The 19,724-nt window shown below is 40.9% G+C and overlaps 1 protein-coding gene across 5 annotated transcripts in view; it reads left to right on the plus strand.

Annotated features, from left to right (window-relative positions):
• The first annotated feature begins 3,476 nt into the window (after nucleotides 1-3,476).
• Nucleotides 3,477-19,724, plus strand: part of TMEM131L (transmembrane 131 like) — a 91,264-nt gene continuing 75,016 nt past the window's right edge. For 3 of the 5 annotated variants that reach the window (XM_054989887.1, XM_054989888.1, XM_054989889.1), the window contains exons 1-3: nucleotides 3,477-3,600; nucleotides 4,612-4,682; nucleotides 12,502-12,545. In XM_054989887.1, coding sequence (XP_054845862.1) covers nucleotides 3,477-3,600; nucleotides 4,612-4,682; nucleotides 12,502-12,545 — 239 coding nt within the window. Of the gene's footprint in view, nucleotides 3,601-4,611; nucleotides 4,683-12,501; nucleotides 12,546-19,724 lie in introns of those variants that run through there. The other 2 variants (XM_054989890.1, XM_054989891.1) reach the window with 2 other exon arrangements.

A 19,724-nucleotide genomic window follows, 5' to 3' on the forward strand; every position in this document is an offset into this window, starting at 1 on the left:
GCACCCTGTTTGCAATAAGAGTCACATTGGGTTCTGATATAACAGGAATTGCCTCCATTGTCACTACTGAACAACGCTAATATGTTGTATCGGATTCCAAATTCTTATTTAAAAACAGGAATGATTTGTCAGAATAGAATACATATGCATAGGCCCATTGATCTCAGTAATATATTTATTCATTTTATCAGTAGGGCCAAGCTTATAGTAGGACTGATGTATTTCTTTCTATTTTGGGGGTGATTTAAAAATAGCAAATGCATATACCTATATATATTTGAAATGCTGCTAGCAAATACTTTGATACATCAGGGTTACAGCTTTACTATTAATTGTAACAGTGCATAGTAACCATGGAGAACAAAAAAAATCACATTGCAAAATGTCTCGAATATGATCAACCATAATATTTCTTTTCTAGAATTTTCTGATTAAAAATGTTTTTGTGTATTCTAAGAGATTTTAATGAATTGTTCTTCTGCTTTAAAAACACAAACCGCTAACAATATTTCATTATTTAGATCTTTCCCCGTAACTAACAATGCAATCCTAAACAGAGTTAAGATCAATGGGTTTAAACTGCGGTAACTCTGTTTAGGATTACACTTTATATGCACTTTTTTTGCTGAACAGTATTAGGCAAATTTATGAGCTCTACATTTGAATAAGAACAAGGAATTATCCAGGAATTGCTCTTGGCAGAAGAGGTGGGGACAGCTGGAAGAGCTGGGGAGTAAGATGTTGGGAGCTAACTACCTATGCTTTGAAACTCCTGTGCTTCACTGTTTCAGACTTGAAATCAGACTGGTTAGAAAGATGAATCAGGGAGCATGTGAGGAGGTAGAAAGGAACATAGAGCATCAAAGAATGGAGACTACAAGAAGGAAAGATGAATGTTGGTATTGGGAGGATTTATTATTGTGGGGGAAATCAAGAAGTCCAACATGATTCAATAAAATCATTGGGTGAAAGGATCTGATCTTGGTTTTGGAAACTTTCTCTAAAGAGAAACTTTCCCTCTTTCTCCCTCCCTAGGAAACCTGTGGATTATAGAATCTGAACTTTCCCTTTACTGCATGGTCCCCTGAAGTGTTTGATTCTGCTTAAGAAAACTTGCATAAAGACCACACATTTCTCAGCCTCTGCAGGTGTTGATCACTTAAGCAAAACTAGGGAGGATGTGGCTTAGCTTACACATGCAGCAGAGCGAGGTGGAAATGAGGGGGTAGAGTTCTGAGGGGGTAGATTGGGCTGTACCAACTCTGACCACAGTCAGGGCATGAAATGTTTGTTGTCTGCATGGACATCCTCTGAAGTTATAAAACAAGCATAGTACTGAGTGGACTAGGCTAGAACATTTTTTTTCCTGAGGTGCTAATTTAACTGAAGTTTTCATGTGTGAGCATACAAAAAAAAATTGCCACATGAAGTAGTCCAACCTATTCTACTGTCTCCATATCCTACCACTTAATTCTGTTGAGTGTAGACTACGACTTTGTTATCACCAATTACTGCTATTGTGACTGGTCCCTGTAGTTAATCTTGATTACATTTGTCTTCAGCATAACATGACTTCCTGTATTATTGTGGCTTCCTTGGTTTTTTTTTATTTAATTTCACTTATACCTCACCTTTCTCCCCAAGCGGCATATGTCATTCTCCTCGGTTCCACTTCATCCTCACAACAATTGTGAGGTAGATTAGGTTGAGAGTGCGTGACATGTCCAAAGTCACCCAGCAAGCTTCCATGGCAGAGCAGCAAATCAAACCTAGGCCACTCAGATCCTAGTCCACCACTCCAGCCACTACTGCACACTAAAAATCTTCATAATGTGTCTGTGTATGAAGTCTGAAATAGTGGTTGATTTTACCATGATGATTCTACTGTGACATTCCTGTTCTGTTCTTCTGCACACCGAGGCCAAGCTTATTTCTCTTGCTTTTGCTTGGTAAAGGAAATTTTGGGCAAGCAGTATATTAATTGGGTTGAATCCTGCAAGCAGAGGAACCTCTTATATCAGTGGAAGACAACTTGTGTTTGAGAGAAGTGCAGTCAATAGTAGATTTGCAGGATTCCGCCCATTCTGCCTCTGGAGGCTATAGCTTGCTTGCCTGGGACAGTAAAGGGGCAGCTAACTTTCCATCTGAACTCAAAGGAAAAGTAATCCATTCTTTTTTTTCATCTGCTTTGCTGGAGGGCCCATCTGTGAAAATTCCAGAATTCAGGAGGAGTCTTGCTTAGCCCCACTGATTAAGTGGGGAGAGGGGATTTTTAATCTACAATTAAAGCTGCTACTCAGGACACATTTTAAGTAAAACCCCTAAAACTAAATAGATTAACTCTCTGGTACTGAATCTGAATGAGCATGGTACTACACTGTCAGTACGGACAGGGGCAGTTTGAGGAAGTTTTCTTCCAGCCTATAGAAATGGCCTACAGCAAAGTCCCAGTGAAGTAAATGGGGCGCTGCCTGACTCTGCATCATAGCCAGTTCCACCAGCTCTCCAGCTTCTGTCCAGGCACGCCACAAATTCTTCCTGTTTATGTCCCAGGATGGCCACCAATGAATTAGACTATTAAAACCTGCAGTTTAAAGGAAAATTGCACCGCAGTAACATTCCCAATTTGTTTTTTAATGCACTATAGTCTCTTATGTCCTATTTTAAGGATCCCTGGTTAAGTACTGACATGAAACGTTATGACTATTTTCTTACTGCACCGCTAAAGTTATGCTGTATGCAAAGCACACACATTCCCGAGTGTTCTTCATTTATGAACTTTGATCCTGCGTGGAACTGGGAGTAATCACAGAACTACCGTCGCCCAGCTCTGCTTCTAATGGGCCGCCTGTACATGGTGTTTGAATTTGTAACCACACCAATAAAAGCCATTCCCAACCCCTCTACATAACTATGCCCAGGACCCGGCTGTATGAGTGCCCCAAAGGTTGGCACGCTATTTGGAACTGCTTATAACCTCTCTACCTTGTGTGTTGTGTTCTTAGCCGATCCACTGCATCAAAAAGTAAACACTGAGGTAATGTATGCACTGCAGTCTCATGCTTGGCAGAAAGGCTCCCCCACACCCACCTCGGGCACAGCCACTTTCTGGAGGCGAAATTCTGACGCAGAGCAGCGGGCCCGAATAAAGGGGGGGGGGAGGGTGCGAGCGTGGCCTGAGCAGCACCGCCGCTTTTCAGCGTGTGTTTGTGTGTCAGAAGGCGCTGGCCCCGCCAGTCAGGCTGCCTTCCATGTGCTCCTCCAGCGCTTTGGGGAGGAGAAGCAGCCGCCGCCGCCGCCTCGGGGCGGAGCCCGGCGAGGAGGGAGGCTGCCCTCCCATTGACAATGTCCCACCCTGTGCCGCGCAACGTTCCCTCCCTCCCTATCTCTGTCGCACACACGCGCAGAGCGGAGGGAGGCGGCGGCGGCGGCCCCAGCTGTAGCCCAGCCAGCCAGCTCAGCGCCTGAGCGGCAGCATGGCGGGGCTGCGCTACCCGCAGCAAGGCGGCTACTGCCGCGCGGCCACGGCCATGAACCTCCTCTTCGGGGTTTTGCAGGTCCTCCTGCCCTGCTTTCGCCCGGGAGAGGCGCACGGCCAAGGTAAGCGTGGGGAGAAGGCGCGGGCGGGGTCTGCCCCGGGGAGGATGGTGCAGGCGAGGAGGGACGCAAAGGGGGGAGGGGGGAACCGAGGCGCCCCCCCCCCCGCCCCAGGGCCGCGTGCGACAGCATCGGCGCCTGCCGGCTGCGAAGAGCCTTCTCCGTCCTCCCTTTGTGCAGCGGCGGGTCGCCTTCTGAACGCTTCCAGCCCTGCCCGGCGAGCTCTGAGCAGAGTCCCTCCTCCGCTGCGAAGTCCCATTGCTTCGGCACGCGGCCTGTTCTTTTAATTCGTTTAATGTAAGGCAACTGCTGCCCTGTGACAGATCTGTAAAATGTCCACGGCGGGGTGTGGAGGGGAGGCTGGGCGAGCGGAGGACGTTACACAATGCGTGGTTCCTTCCATTCCTCTGGCTTGGCGCTGCTCCCTCCCCTGAGCAACACGCTGCACGGGCCCACATTGCCGCGGAGGAGATGCTCCCCCCGCCGCCGCGAAAGGAGGCGCTTTCGGGGAGGCCCCCGGTTTGAGGCAGCCGCCCTGTGCTGAGCTTTAGCCGCCGCTGCAAATTGGCTCCGAACCCACCGCTGGTGCGCCAGGTTTGCCTTCCTCCTGCCACATGTGATCGGCCGCTGCAGTTTTTAATATGGAAGCCTCTTCCAGCATAGAAGCAAAACAAAACAAAGCCTCATGCACACAAAGCGAGCGGCGACAGATTTGCCAGTAAGAGAAGGGCATGCGCCTCATTGTAAACATAAGAAGAGCCCTGCTGGGCCTGACCGGAGGTGCATCTAGTCCCGTGTACGCTTTTAAACAGTGGCCAGCCAGTTGCCCTGAAGGAGCAATAAATAGGGTGCAGGAGCCACTGCCTTCCAGCACTGGGAATCAGAGGTTTGTTTCCTCTGTATGTGGAGGACTGTCTGGCCTAGTCTTAACACGCACACCCCTCCCTTTGCCCTCAGTTGAAATGGCAGTTTGGGTATTGAACGAGTGTTGTTTTTCCCTTCTCTCTCCCATAGTCATTGATCCCATTCCCAATGTAGTGGAGTTATGGCAAGCTGAGGAAGGGGACCTCCTGATGCCTGCACAGGTAAGGAAATCTTGAGGTGGGAATGCAGGCAGCATGTTGAGTAGCCACATAAAGACGGGAAAAGCTGTCCATAAATGAACACTGAGTGGTGGTTTGGCAAACACCTTCCCCAAATCTACGTGTTTTCTGCACTTTACAACCATGTTCTTATATGATTTTGCAAGCCAGGGTGGCTTTTAGTTCAGGGTGGTTGCAGTGGATTTTTTTAGAGGGTAGCAGCATTACTATAACACCTTGCTAGGTTCAGAAGCAGACCTAGTTAAGATACCAGGTTATCTATGAAAGGGAAATGGTTTTGAGTAGCATGTGATTCTTTTGGTAAGGGAAATTTTTAAGTTTAGTTTCACTTGACTTTAGTGTACAAGATTGAGGCCTGTCTAGTTTACTGCAGTGGTGCTCTTGCCAAAGGTAATCTACACTGTAACCTTATGCACATTTCCCTGAGACATTTCATTACTTTAGTGGAATTTTTCTGTAACCTCAGCATGTTTTGTTTTTTTTAAAAAATGTTGATAAAAGATAGACATATCTTGATTCAGTGTGAGTTTCATCTTTAATTTTTTTCTTTATACGGTAACATCTTGAGTTTTTTCCCCAAACATCTCTGGAATAGGTGGAAGAATATGGGTCACCTGAATTTATTAGCATCTCTGTTTTTGTGTGGATATATATAAATGTATTTTTGTGTGTGAATGAGAGAGAGATAATATCTAATATACTGTAGCTCTGATTACTAAAACTTTATTTCTGAATGAAATGTTTTTCCATTTTTTAACACCAGGAAATTGGGATGGGAAACTGTGTATTTCTTTTAATACTGACCTGGGCATAAGTTCTGTTGTACTCTTAAAGGACTTGTATGTATGGGGTTGCATGCAAATATTTTCCTGCCAGGATTTGGATTATGGATACACATGAATAGGGGAAAATGTGAGCCTCTGTTCCTGTGAACTGTAGAAGGCATTGCCTGAATTACAATGTGTTTAAAAACACATTTTTTAAAAAATCTAGCTGGCTATTTGTAGTAATACTAAAATAAAATTTGGCACACACATTCAATCATTGAGTTTGAAATAATGTAAACACCAGTAAGGTGTTTGGATAAGACTTCCAGGGGCTGGGCGCAGCTCTTCTTCTGTTCCATGCAAAACAGGGAAAAAGTGACAAATAACAGATTTGCATAATTTTGCATATTTTACAATTTGCATAATTTATGCAGGATGCAGAAACCAACTTTTCCTGTTACAGAATGTGAATTGCCTGATGAAGAGTCATTTGTTTCTAGTATGGAATGTACACAAGAATGATTAGGCTTTGGGGGGTTCCGCATGACCGACTTCGATGGGACTTTCTGAGCAGTCGTGCTGCAGTGGAGTTGCACGAATCCGCTGCTCTCCGATTCCACATTAAGGCTTTTGCTTTGCATCGACATTTCATTTCATCATGCTCAAAGTCCATCGTGCGGAATTTGCCAGTATAAAAATCAATTCCTCTTCGCTTTTTCCAGGGGAAGTGTCGACAGACATGCGTCTTCTTCATTTTTTAATTTTTTTTTCCAAAAAACATTGCTACATATAAACATTGCATCAAACAAACACATCTGATAGGTCAGAGCATTTCCCGTCAATATTGTGGAATGAGTATTGGTTATTGACATTTGGAGGGAAAATTGTTACCGATGACCCCACTTTCCCTCTGCCTCAGAAGCTGTCAGCTGTCAGCAAGGAACAAATAACAAGTTTGGCACGTTGAAAAATGGACATGTTGTTGGGCAGCTGTTGTCACGTGACACAGGATATATTTCTGCATAGACATGTAGAAACATTGCAACGTTTTTAATAATTTTTTTTTAAAAAAGAGAAACGAGGGGAAGGGAAAGGGTAGTGGGTGTGGCTTGGAAAACGTGATCAACCAATCAAATTTAGTTGATTTGAAGGGTGGGAGAAAAGGGCAAGGGTGAGGAGAACATCGTATAAAGAATTTCGCACCGTTAAAATCCCTAATCTGCAGTGAATGGATAAATAAGTCGGGGGAAAAGCAGGAAGGAAAAAAATGGACAAAACCTGCAGTGACTTCGAAGCTGCTGCTAGGATTGCCTTCCCATGTGTGGAAACGCAAAAAAATCGAGGTCATTTGGAAGCTGAACCGTGGAAAATCACTAGTGGAGAATCACCCTTTGTTTACTTGATGAGAAGCCAGCGCTTATTTCCTTAGAATCTGAATTGCTCTAAAAACTTTTACCTGATAGATTACAGAAATACCTTTTTTTGTCTTGCTACCTTCGTTATGACTATGTGAAGTAGTGTGATTTCCTGCTTTTTTTTTTGGCAAATGTATTAGCATGAGATTAGAGCCACTGTGCTTTTGGCAGCTGCAGCACCATTGAGTCTTAAAATCTATCAATGAAATGATCACGTCTTATCATTCTGCTGTGAGATAGCCTAGGAGAAGCAGCAAAGTCCATAGAATGTATATTTTCCTGTATTCCGAGAAGAAACTTGTTTTTCAATATGTGTTTTAAAGGAAGAGTTAAACTGTAAATTCATGAATTTTGATGAGCTCTTTCTAGTGACATGAGAAATCTTTGTCTGGTTTGTACATAATTCTGATTTCAGGATCTTAACAAAATACTCCAGTTTTGTTAAAAAGGAAATGAAGGCTTAACTTTTTTGTTTATAAAAGATTTGGTCTCCAAAATTCTTGTTTTAATGACTGGTAGAAAGATAGAATCATTATTGGATGACTTTGGTATGTCTTTCTATATTCTTTAGGACTAAACAAATAGTAAAACGAGTTAGGCATACGTGCTAAAATGCAAGAGAGACAGAGAAAGTAAAGGTTGCTACAAACAGGCAGAGGCAATTTACAGCACTTCTTTGTCAGAAGGAATGATAGGACAGCTACACAAATAAATCCACAAAAGCTACCAGCAGACTGCTTGCCTACAGTAATCCTGTGTTAGTCACTTGCAGCCTAATCAATAAGAAAATACTTTTGTAAAAGTTTGCTTACCTGGTTGCCTGGAAATGATCTTCCTTGACACCTGCCTGTGGGTGTTCTTCAGGTCTATGTTATGGTACTGATAGCAGTGGTGAGCATCAGTTCTTCATACAGGGATTTCATTGGCAGGCAAGATCTAATATTTGTAAACCAGCCTTGTTCCTACAAGCTTTTGGGAATTGATTTTTCATTGTAGAACTTGATGGCTGTAGTAGTTCATTAGAGACTGTGGTTAGAGCTAGCATAGTGTAGTGGGTAGAGTGTTGGACAAGGACCTAGGAGACCCAAGTTCAAATCCCCACTCTGCCATGGAAGCTTGCTGGTTTGCTTTGGGCCGGTCACACACACTCAGCCTAACCTACCTCATAGGGTTGTTGTGAGCATTAATTGGAAGAGAGGAGAATTATGTAAGCCACTTTGGGTCTCATCTGGGGAGAAAGGTGGGATATAAATGAAATAAAATAAATTTTTAAATTCTTTTATAAACTGTTTCATAGAATACTAATACACAGATTATAAAGTCAAAATCTGAACTCTTCCATATATACCTTTGGTCATCCGTGAGTACGCATATATGCATTTACATGTTTGTATGCAATTGGTCTGGCACATGTGTTACATGTCTCTGCTGATCTTTCAGGTGAGTAGGAATGATCCTGGAAATTTTGCATCCCCTTCTCCATCTGATTGTGTCCTTGGCTAAGTTGATTTGCTTCACGTATGTTCAGCACAGTTTGTTTTTATGCTTCACTTTAACAGTAATTGCCATGTATGACTGTGTAAGAAAGTAACCACAAATAGCTACTTTTGTTTTGAACTTTCCTTTGTGGACTCATGGGCTAATCTTCCCTTAAATCCTCTAAAGTAGTGGCACTTCCTTTTTTATTTTGTGGAGTTTGTGGGCATTGTTTAAATTCAACAAAGTAGTAGTAAGGGTGCTAAGAATGGCTTTATCTCAGTTTTTTAGCGGATCTCCGCATATTTTACTTAAATTTATCATGGGTAATTTTCAAAGTGCTTGGATTAAGATGAAATGGATGTACAACAAGAATAAAATTTAGAAGTTAATTTTTATGTATTTTTTAAAAAATAAACTTCAACTAATGTGTAAGACAGGCACTACTTGTTTCATAAACAGCCCCAGGTACACAAAGTGCTCTGCAGAGGATGCCTGCTGTTCAGAGGCCTATCTTTTTTTATTGGGTCATTTACAGATAATGTTAAACTCTATTTTGGATTGAAATTGCCACTACAGGTTCACGGTCTTTCCTTTGTGCCCCAGATCCTGTTGCTCAGTCCAAACCAGTTAGTTATTTCCTTTTTAATGTAAGCAATAGATGGCTATTGCGTCTGAACTAGCAAATAAAAGTTTGCTTTTCCCCTTCCAACCAGGATTGCAAGGGCCAATTTGGAACTATTTTGCAGTCCTTTTTTGTATGGAAAGTGTGAACTGTTGTTTGCTAATTCAGATGTAATGGCAAACTCTGGTATGCACAAAAGTGGAGAAGGCAAAAGAGAGGGAAATGTGCATGGGCCAGAGGTTTAGTCATATAATGGCAAACTGCAGTTCTGCATTTCTTGTGAATTGAACTAATGCACTGTTTCATGAAGCATTGCAGTCTATTTTGGTTGTGTAGGCGGGTATGCTAGCTAGCATAGGACTGCTGATGAAATCTATATTTTTTTTGTACATAGACTGTATACTACTAGTTTCACAAATTTGTAATATATCTGCTTAGGTGTAGAATTTAGTGCCAGTAGGTTAAAGACCTGCTATTTTTAACATCTTCTGATAGCTGAATAGTTCTCCATTTATGATGCCTTCATAATTGTTTTTGGATCAAGACTAGGATCTGGGGGAACCCCCAGGTTCAGATCCCCACTCTGCCATAGAAACTTGCTGGGGGACCTAGGGCTAGTCACATTCTCAGCTTAGCCTACTTCACAGGGTTGTTGTTAGGAGGAGAGGAGAATGATGTTAGCTGCTTTGTGTCCCCATTGGGCAACAGGTGGAGTATAAATGAAGTAAATAAATATGTTTATAAACTTCCAGGCTCAAAAAAGGCATGTTAGTGATTTACAGTGCAGTCCTATGCATATACTCAACAGCCAGTATCTTTTAACTGATAAGCAATGATGTTTTTGGAAACAGATTAACTTGGCCCTGAACAACCAACAATAGCTGCTCAGGCTCTAGTAGTTTCTCTCTGTCCTCAGGTTCAACTGAGTAATGTCTGTGTTCTGGAATAAATGATGGATAGAATAGGTGAGGTGGGTTGGTGACTTGCAGTCACGAGAGTATGCAACTAAGAATTATGCCCTGGAATATAATGGGATGGAGTGGTAAATTGGCCAATCTAGATTTGAAAGACTTTGTGATAGATCCTCTGGAAACTTGGATTCATTCTTCAGTCTTACCAGCTGCTGAGTTTTCCCAGGGCATCTGGGCTCCTTCAGTCATCCTTGCAACTGCAGTATCTGACCCAACTCCATTGGGCCCCTAGATGTCTTATGAAAGGATGGCATCTCTTAAGGCATCTGAGTCCCCCAGTGGAGCTAACCTAATTTTGGGGTTGCTATGGCAACTGCAACACTTCAGCTCCACTTAGGAGGTGATGTTTTCTATTCTTCTCCGTTCCCCCCAACATCCCAGCAAAGGGGGGCAGATTGGGACAGATTTATGGTTGCTAGCTGGGCTTGGGCTGCGTGACATGTCTTAAAGGGCTGCCTGCAGGAAATAAGATGTACACCCATGCTTGCACAATCAATACCAAGGGTGGCATGCAGTTTTATTCGTATGTGGAAAAAAGCCACCTACTACTACTACTACTACTACTACTACTACTACTACTACTACTACTACTACTACTACATGAAAATGGGTAGAGAAAAATCAATCAGACAGAAAATTTGGCAGAAAAATCCTTCACAAAGCCAGAGGACAAACTTAGAATCCCGAGGCTGAAGCAAAACATAGCTATAGATATTTTTTGAGAGATAATTTCCAAGTTCAACTATAATTTGTCATTGGACACCCTTGAGAGTTAGTCATAGGCCTGAGAACAGGGCTTCACGGACATTGCTTTCGTAGGGTCTTAGTCTATTAATATAATGCTGTTTTAATCTTCTATATGATTTCCTAGACTTCCCCACAAGTCTTCAAGCAGCTAAAAATTCTGCTGATACATGAGCCATTTTCCTTCTCTGGCTAATGTATTTTAGTTCTGTCATTTTACAGTAAGTTGAAAGGAAGAGTTTTATTTTGTATTACTGTAACTGCATAATAGGAATGGGCAACAGCAATTTATAAGTGCTTTTCATTGTATTTTATGTATTTAGGGATACCATCTTTACATTTTATGGTCACCTCTTTAGATCAGCTGATGGGAAACGGAATAATTTCAAACATTTTTAAGGTCTGAAGCTGTGTCCTAGGCCAAATATAGTCTCAATCACTGCTTGTTGCATGTATAAAGTCCTGAGCAGTTGAGAAGTTCCCCGGACATACTGAAAGAACCCCCCCACCCCAAACCTACTGAAAGAAACCCAACACATCTGCAAATGCATGTTTTTTGTGGTTATGTTCATCAGGAAGGTATGCTTGGCCACAGTTTTTTAATAAACATATTGGCTGTACTGTGTGGATGTTTGACATTTCTTACATCACTTTTAAAGACACAGTTTACTACTGTGTGGATGTTTGACATTTCTTGCATCACTTTTAAAGACATAGGTGTCACTTGGAGCTTATGCCAATACTGAAGAAATATGAGGATATAGCAGCAACATTATAATTGCTTTATACATGGGTACTTTTCTGAAACAAGCATGGATAAGTGAGTCGAAGGTTGGTTACGTTGTATGTGTTCTCAGATGTAAGTAAGCCTCCTATGGCTGTTGCTTAAATAATTAAAGGGATACTTGGCCTTGAAACTATATTTCTCTTCCTATGGATGTCAGATAGGGATAATTTTTTGACCAAGTGTTTACATTAAAACTGTTTATTACAGTGAAAAACTATATGCTAGATATGTGTTATCCTAGCCGTCCAAGTGGCCCAATGTTGGCTGGTTCTATTTAAAATAATAAGCCTTACTGTTAGAATAAATAACTTAGATTTTGCATCTCAGACCACTCTTAGATGGTTACTTAAGGAAGGCGAGAGGTTGATGTGGTTCACTGTCACCGAGATCCAGATTTGTCATGACATTTTTGCTTTTTATGAAGATAGTTGCTTGTACTCTGTACAGGTACATGCATATAATTCAGAATAAATTAAGTAAAGAATTGTATTAAAATATCTGATCATGTTAGTATGACAGAATTTATCAACTAGATGCCATATATTTACTCAACAGCTGTGCTCAGTGAAACTGCGAGCAGAACCACAAGTGACAAAAGGCACAGATTGGACACTTGTCAGCTTCCCTCAAGTTCTGATGGGAAATGTAGGCAGCTTGGCGGAATGTTGGACAAGTGCCAGTTGAAAAGTCCATTGGACAGCAGTCAGAGAGCCAAGCTGCAAGACTAGGATGCCTACATTTCCCATCAAAACTGGAGGGAAGCTGACAAGTGTCCAATCTGTGCCTTTTGTCACTTGTGGTTCTGCTCTGCTTTTTAAATTATTATGCTTTGCTGATAATTCATAAAGTTTGTAAAATTCAGGAGCTATGTCAAGCATCCTACAGTACTGGAGTCCCATTGAACAAAGTCTCTCAGAATAATGTCAGTGAGATTGCTGATGACAAATGGATGCTGGAAACTTGTTATTGTTGATGACAGTCATTCATGATTTTTTTTGTGTGTGTGTGTTCATTAGGCTGAATCAGAGGAAGATGTGGAAGAACATCCACAAGAGCAAAGGTAAGGAAGGATGAGATGAAAAGATCTTCAGTTCTAGAACATCTTCAGTTGTAGAACCTTTGTACCATATGCCTTGGTAACAATGGCATCAATTTGGATATTTTAAAAAATAGCTTAATTTTTCCCCACTAGAAAAACACAGCATTAGTAATGAACAAATTTTGTTAATTGTCGCATTCATTTTCCTTCTATCCTGTGCTATCTCCCCATTTGCTCCTTATAGGATGCTTTCTTTTAGGAAGTCATTTTATAGACCCAAACCAAGTATTTTAACATTCTTATTGCACGATTACAATCTCATTTGTTATAAAACATGTGTATGTTTACTCAGAACTAACTTCCTATTGCAAGTGTGTACAGAATTGCAGCCTTAGATAGTATTCCATAGAATGTTTACATTGTTATGCCAATAAAGGTATTCTTAAATGGTATGGAACAAGGAATATGAAGACAGCCATTCTTATCATGATAAAGCAAATAATAAAATTGACTTGTTTTGCATTTGGTATAAGTCTTAGAAATATGATTCTTGGACAATAACAACTTTTTTACTAGTTTAATATTCCTGAAGTTTGTCTATCCTATTATTATCTTGCCCTTCCTCCAAGTAGTTTAGGAAGGTATTATAAATTTGCCACCTCTTTTTATTTTCACAAACTTGTGAGGTATGATAGATCAGGATGAGAGATGGTGATGACTTCAGAGTTACCAGTTTGGTGTAGTGGTTAAGAGTGCGGGACTCTAATCTGGAGAACTGGCTTTGATTCCCCACTCCTCCACCTGAAGCCAGCTGGGTGACCTTGGGCTAGTCATGGCCCTCTGGAGCTCTCTCAGCCCCACACACCTCACAGGGTGTTTTGTTGTGGGGATAAGAATAACATACTTCGTAAACCGCTCTGAGTGGGCATTTTGTCCTGAAGGGCAGTATATAAATGGAATGTTGTTGTTGTTGTTGTTACCTAGTGAACTTTACGACTGAGTGGGAACTTGATCAGATTTAGCCACCATACCACACTGGCTCTCAGAATGCTTCGCTGTGATTACAATTTTTTTTTCTCCCTGGGAAAAAATTAATAGCCTCCCATTTGAAACTAAAATCTATTTTGCTGTTTTTATAAAGTATAGAAAGGGTTTTGTTTGGTGTTTTTTTCCCCCCCAAAACTGAATTCAGTTTAATTATTTATATATTTTTTATTGATTTTTAGTTTAAAACTCGGTTTTTGTTTAAAACTGAGAGTAAATTACTTCTCACCTCAACAGCAAACAATTACTCTTTAGAGCAGATGGTAATGGTGCAGTTTGCAAGGACTAAGCAGGGTCTTGTTAGTGGAGGCTGCTTTTGAGTTGTGTGCTGTTCCATAATTTTTTTCTGAATGTCACATTTTCAAAATGGAGGCCACTTCACTTTGCATTGAGTATTTTGAGGGCTTCTTGTAGCTTAAGTACGAATTCTGTATTACAGTTGCATGTTCTCCCAGTGGAAGACCATGCAGACTAAACCACTTTTGGCATAAGCTGCCTACCATATACTTTGTGTGATATGATTCTTAGAAATATAACAGTTGAAAACAAAAGTGTATAATACAAAAACAGTTGAAAACAAAATGTATAATACAGTTGAGTCTCCAGCCACTGTAGGTAAGCAAATCAACTTATCGTGTGATTAAAATGTGAAAAACTACATTCTTGAAACACAAGCAAGATAACAATATCGAATGCTGTGTTCTCTTAGAAACTTGTTAGGTTAATTTTAGAAATAATCAACTGTGGTTAGACAACTGACTTCCTTTGTATATCTTTACTTTGTAGAATCTATATAAGAATTTTAATAGGATGCAGAAATGCGACAAGAATTTATTTTCTTTATGCCCGTGTGTCATGCTAGGGTTAGAAGTCTTGCATCTGGTGAAGGGATCTCTGACTCAGGAAGTATCATGCTGGAACAGATTTTGTTGGTCCTTAAAGTGCTACTGGAGTATGGTTTAATGGAGTTAGAAGTGAATATGTGGAAACAGAAGCCTTTTTACAGACGCTTTGTATGCTGGTTTGAAGGCATACATAATGAAGACTACAGGGGAGGGACTTGTGCCCTAGACTTCTTGATATATTTGATATTTTATTTTGCTTTTTTAGATCAAAACAGAAGATAAGAATTTTAACCGCTGGAAGGCTAGATGGTGGGATTAATTCCCTGAGCAGTGCAATTCTGAAGCCTGCTGTGCCACTGTCACCCATGTACCTGCAGCGCTGCTCATCTGCAACCTAAGGACTTTTGCAGGAGAGCTGTGCCGGTGGCCAAGCCCAGCAAGGCGCCTGCCCTGCCATTCCCTTGACAACCCTGCCAGAATCCCCCAATGGGCATGCTATCCCCCTGACAGGCGCATGAGTGACAAGCAAAGGCACAGCCAATACGTGGGCTGTGATGGCCGCTGCCCATCAACACCTCCATCTTAGAATGGAGAAACGAGCGGTAAGATGCTCGTCAAAAATGGTACATCCTCCCAAATCTCGTGGATTAGTTTAGATTTAGTTGAAGAGCTAGAAAGGCAAACATCAGTTAACTTGGTTATCTGAATGCTTAAATCCTCTACATAAAAAGAACTAAAGGCTTTATTGAGAAATAAGTGCCTGTCATAAGAAAAGTGCGTTTAAATTTTTGCTTTAGAATTAGATAGTAGGAGTGCCGAGGAACTTAAATGTGCTTTGGGCCTTTTGATATAAAGAGAACAATTAGCTGTTGGGAATCAGGGCCATGGTGCAGGGAATTAATGGGTGCAGTTGTCTGCTTCCCCTATCTCTCAACTTTTTGTTGGTTTGTTTTATGGGAGAAAACTCACATGATGCCTATATGCTTTCCCATTAGTGAATGCAGCTGCTCCTGAAAAAGGGAGCAATTTCACTGGGAAAGCGTGGCAGTATATGTTAAATTCCTTTTACCATGGTCTCAGTGGTCCTCATGAAGGGGCTGTGCTGTCTCTCTTAACATTTTAAAAAGTAGGTGAGACTGGTGGAACTCTTTGCGTAAGCTGAGCCTAACAGCCTACCCCATAATTCAAGGTTTCTTTCACTGTGAGATAAGTGAAAGGATCCCGTTGAGTTCTGTAGATTAATCCTTCCTAATCTCTGGGTGAATTTCCACAAAAAGAGACTCCTGCTTGCCTACAATTACATGGCCTCAGAGTAGGAGAAGGATTGTACAGGATACTGGAGTATGGGCTCATTTCTTGTTTAGTTGGGCTGAACAGTTTCCTTAAACTGTGCTCTTGAACTCAAGGGCTGTATAGCTATTTGACCCTGGGGTCTATCCTAACCCATGCCCTTTTTGCATACAAGTAGGCTACACAGTTTTCTCATTCCTAGCAAACGATAGTTTGTGGATTCCAGTGGCTTGGTTTCATGTTGATGTTGGCTTTAACTTGTGTCCCAATCAGAAATCTAAATTTAAAAGTTAATTATACTTGTATGCTTATCTTTCAGTAGATATAGTTTTTAGCTGATCTCATTGATGATGAGAAGAAAAAAAACCACATATGCAGTTTCACATAGAGTTGCAAAAGTTCCTGCTAAATGCCCAATTTAGCATTGTGAAACATGCTTCTCTATGCAGAATATAATTCTCTGGTAGCAATATTTTCTGCAACAGGAGTTATATCACAAATGAAAAGACAGTCCTGAGCAGATGAATGTGGATGGATGTGTCTGTAAAGCACTGGTTTAACCAGTTGAAGCTATTATAACTGCACTGTCTTTCCTTTTTTTAGAAATGTAACATACAGTTGCTCCATTGGAAAGTTTAACTTGCATTGTCTTCATACCTTTTTTTCTCCAAGAGCAGCATAAGTCATCTTAGGTCGGTTTCTTTATAAAGAACATACCACAAGCCAATTAGCAAGTTAGCTGCTTAATAATTTTCTCAAGTAGTTTTTAACACTAAGGATGAAAGTACAAAACCAGTCCTGGTCAACGAGATACTGTGTCTGAGTTGAAGAGTAGACTTGACCCTTTCTTGTAACTTGCACGAGTGAACAGCCTACTGATTTCATTATGAGAAATAAGCCTTGCCTTGGTTTCTTCTTCTTTTTTTATAGTAATCGTGATATAACCTTATTGCAACTTCTGTTGCAATGTGAAATATGTTTCAGAATATACATACTTGAAATGAACAGGAATGGTAAACACTGCTGCTGTTTCCACTGTATGCAAATTGTACTGTTTGACTTGTATTCTTAAGGTTTAGGCAAAACTTGGTTCTTAGCACATGCTTGACATGCTGACCTTATCTGTAGACTGAAAGAACATCATCATCTGCCTAATTTCTTTTCTCCCGATGATTGAATAGCTAATATGTTTTGTAGATTAACATAGGTTTAAAACAAATTGGGTCTTTTTTTTTTTTGGCTGTCTCTTCCACTTCTGTAGATAAACTTACATGAAATCTTTCTTTCAAATCTTCCTTCTAGATGGAGCTTTAATCTTTTCTTCCCAAATTGCTTATCAGTCTAACAAGAGTATGTGTTAGGAAGCCATGTGCAGAGAGGTATCTTTGGTGTGACAGAGGACTACTGTGATCAAACAAGGATGTAGATGCAAATAGAAAAGAGTCCAGTAGCACCTTTAAGACTAACCAACTTTACTGTAGTATAAGCTTTCGAGAATCACAGTTCTCTTTGTCAGTTGTGTCAGATGCAACTGACGAAGAGAACTGTGGTTCTCGAAAGCTTATGCCATAGTAAAGTAGGTTAGTCTTTTCTATTTTGCTACTACAGATTAACACGGCTATCTCCTCTGGATCTATGACTGTAGATGCAAATAGTTAGCGCCAACGTCTTTGTTAGCATCACAACGCAGAGAGTGCCCTTGCAGCTAGTTTTATTATCAATGCTTATACCTCCAGGTAGCATGACAGTATCAAGTGGGAGTACTGAAACTGCATGAAGCATTGCTTCTTGTTACCAGCCAATTAAATCACTGCACAGGAGATTACTGAAAACTGAGCCAATTTAATATCAATATTTAATTCTTAATCTTTTGCACTACCACACAAAGAGCAAAAGCTGTGACAGCAAGTTGTTACAAAGACATTTATTTATAAATCAGTTCAAATACTTAAAGAAGTGGCAATGTGAAAGAGGGGGGGAAAACCCAGGCTTCTATGGCTAGTTGGAAAAGGGGACATTCCTTCCCAACTAGATCTCTTACCGAGAACTTGGCATAAGGTTTGTGTGTTTTGCCAAGATGGTTTCAGCCTGATGGTGCAATGGGGAGATACCTCCAAATTATGTCTTGACAACCCCAAAAGAGGGGCATCTGGAAAAGTAGTTTATTTTGGAGTTCCAGTTAAAGAATCTGGATAAATAGCTCTGCAGCTATAGGATTAACACATTGCAGTTGATAATGTCATGTGTGCAGATTTCATTCTAACTCCTTGTATTCTTAAAGGGTAGTGAGCAATGCGGCTATCTACGGAGGAAGTACTTGAATTTGCATAGACATGTAATATCTTCAATATTAATGGATGATTACTTGAAGGAATAAAGCTGGCACACATGCTGAATGGGGTGTTCCAAAAATGTGCAAATAATTTTTTCTTTCTCTTTGGCTCATAGCATTTCCTCTTAGTAGTTCTTCGCCAACGCTGTTCAGCAATTTATGCCCATTTACTCAATTCCTGGCTTGTGAAGCTCCTTGGCAATGAAATGAAAAGGAATTTTAAAAACAATATTGAATTGATGCATCCCGGCCATGGGCACAGTTTACAAAGAGCATCTCATGTGCAAGACCCACTGAGATGAACAGCAGCCATACTGTAGTACAGTCATACTATTGTAGAGATGCTGTTTTTTTATTATTATTATTTCTTTGACTCATTGTCTAGCATTATCAGCAGTGGTCAGAGTCAGTTGTCCTGCATGTAGCCAATTTTGCAGAGTTCCATTACACAATGTCAAATGCAGCTGTACACTTAAGGATGTGGCTGTGTTGAGACTATAACTTGCCTTAATGGTGTGGGTTTTTTCTTTTTTTGAACCTTTAGTGTACTGTATAGTACTGTAGCCTTAGAATTTGTCACCGTTGACTTTATAAGCTTACAAGTTTTAGTGTGCATTTCTGATAAACCCTAGATATAAAGTGGCATATATCAAAGAATTCCAGTTACAATAGGAAAGCTAGAATTGTGGTAGTCATTGCTCTGCATTAGATCTTACCAGCTTTTGGCTGAATTTTATTTCATGTATACCTCACCTTTCTTCCCTGTTACGAGCCTGGGCCTAAATGTGTGTGTTATGTGCCATCAGGTCGCCTCCAACCTATGGCGACACTATGAATGAAAGACCTCCAAAACATTCAGACTTGCTCTCATCTTGCAAACTGGAGGATGTCGCTTCTTTTATGAGTCAAGCCATCTCGTTTTGGGTCTTCCTCTTTTCCTACTGCCTTCTACCTTTCCTAGCATTGTTGACTTTTCCAGAGAATCTTGTCTTCTCATAATGTGACCAAAGTACGATAGCCTCAGTTTTGTCATTTTAGCTTCTAGGGAGAACTCAGGTTTGATTTGATCTAGTACCCACTTATTTGTCTTTTTGGCCATCCATGGTATCCGTAAAACTCTTCTCCAGTACCACATTTCAAACGAATCAATTTTCTTCCTGTCAGCTTTCTTCACTGTCCAGCTTTCACATCTGTACATTGTAATGGAAAATACCATTGTTTGGATTATCTTGATCATGGTCTCCAGACAGACATCTTTATCTTTAAGGATCTTCTCTAGCTCCCTCACAGCTGCTCTTCCAAGTCTCAGTCTCCTTCTGAATAGTGAGGCTTAGTGGCTCCAGGGAAGCCTGTACTAGAGTGACTACAGGGCCTTCATTTCCCAGGTCCCTTTTGAACCCTGTAATTGGTTAACAGGGGATTTGGAGTGAAAAATTGCACCAATAGAGAAGTAGGGGGATGGTGCCTGAGAAGAAGGGATGAAAGGCCTCGCCCACAGTGGGAGGGTGTTCACTCCTAGGGAGCAGAGGTGAGGAGAGGTTACTGCAGACAGAGGGATCCCTCATCCAGAAGGGGTAAGTCAGCTTGAAGCCAGTCACCAGGAGGCAGGTAGGAACAGTCTAAATAGATGTGTTAGGGTGTATTATTTTGTTCAGCAACCTTTACTGTTCTCTTTATTCTGCAAAGTTT

The sequence above is a fragment of the Eublepharis macularius genome, chromosome 10, assembly GCF_028583425.1.
Source record: "Eublepharis macularius isolate TG4126 chromosome 10, MPM_Emac_v1.0, whole genome shotgun sequence".
Taxonomy (NCBI): Eukaryota; Metazoa; Chordata; class Lepidosauria; order Squamata; family Eublepharidae; genus Eublepharis; species Eublepharis macularius.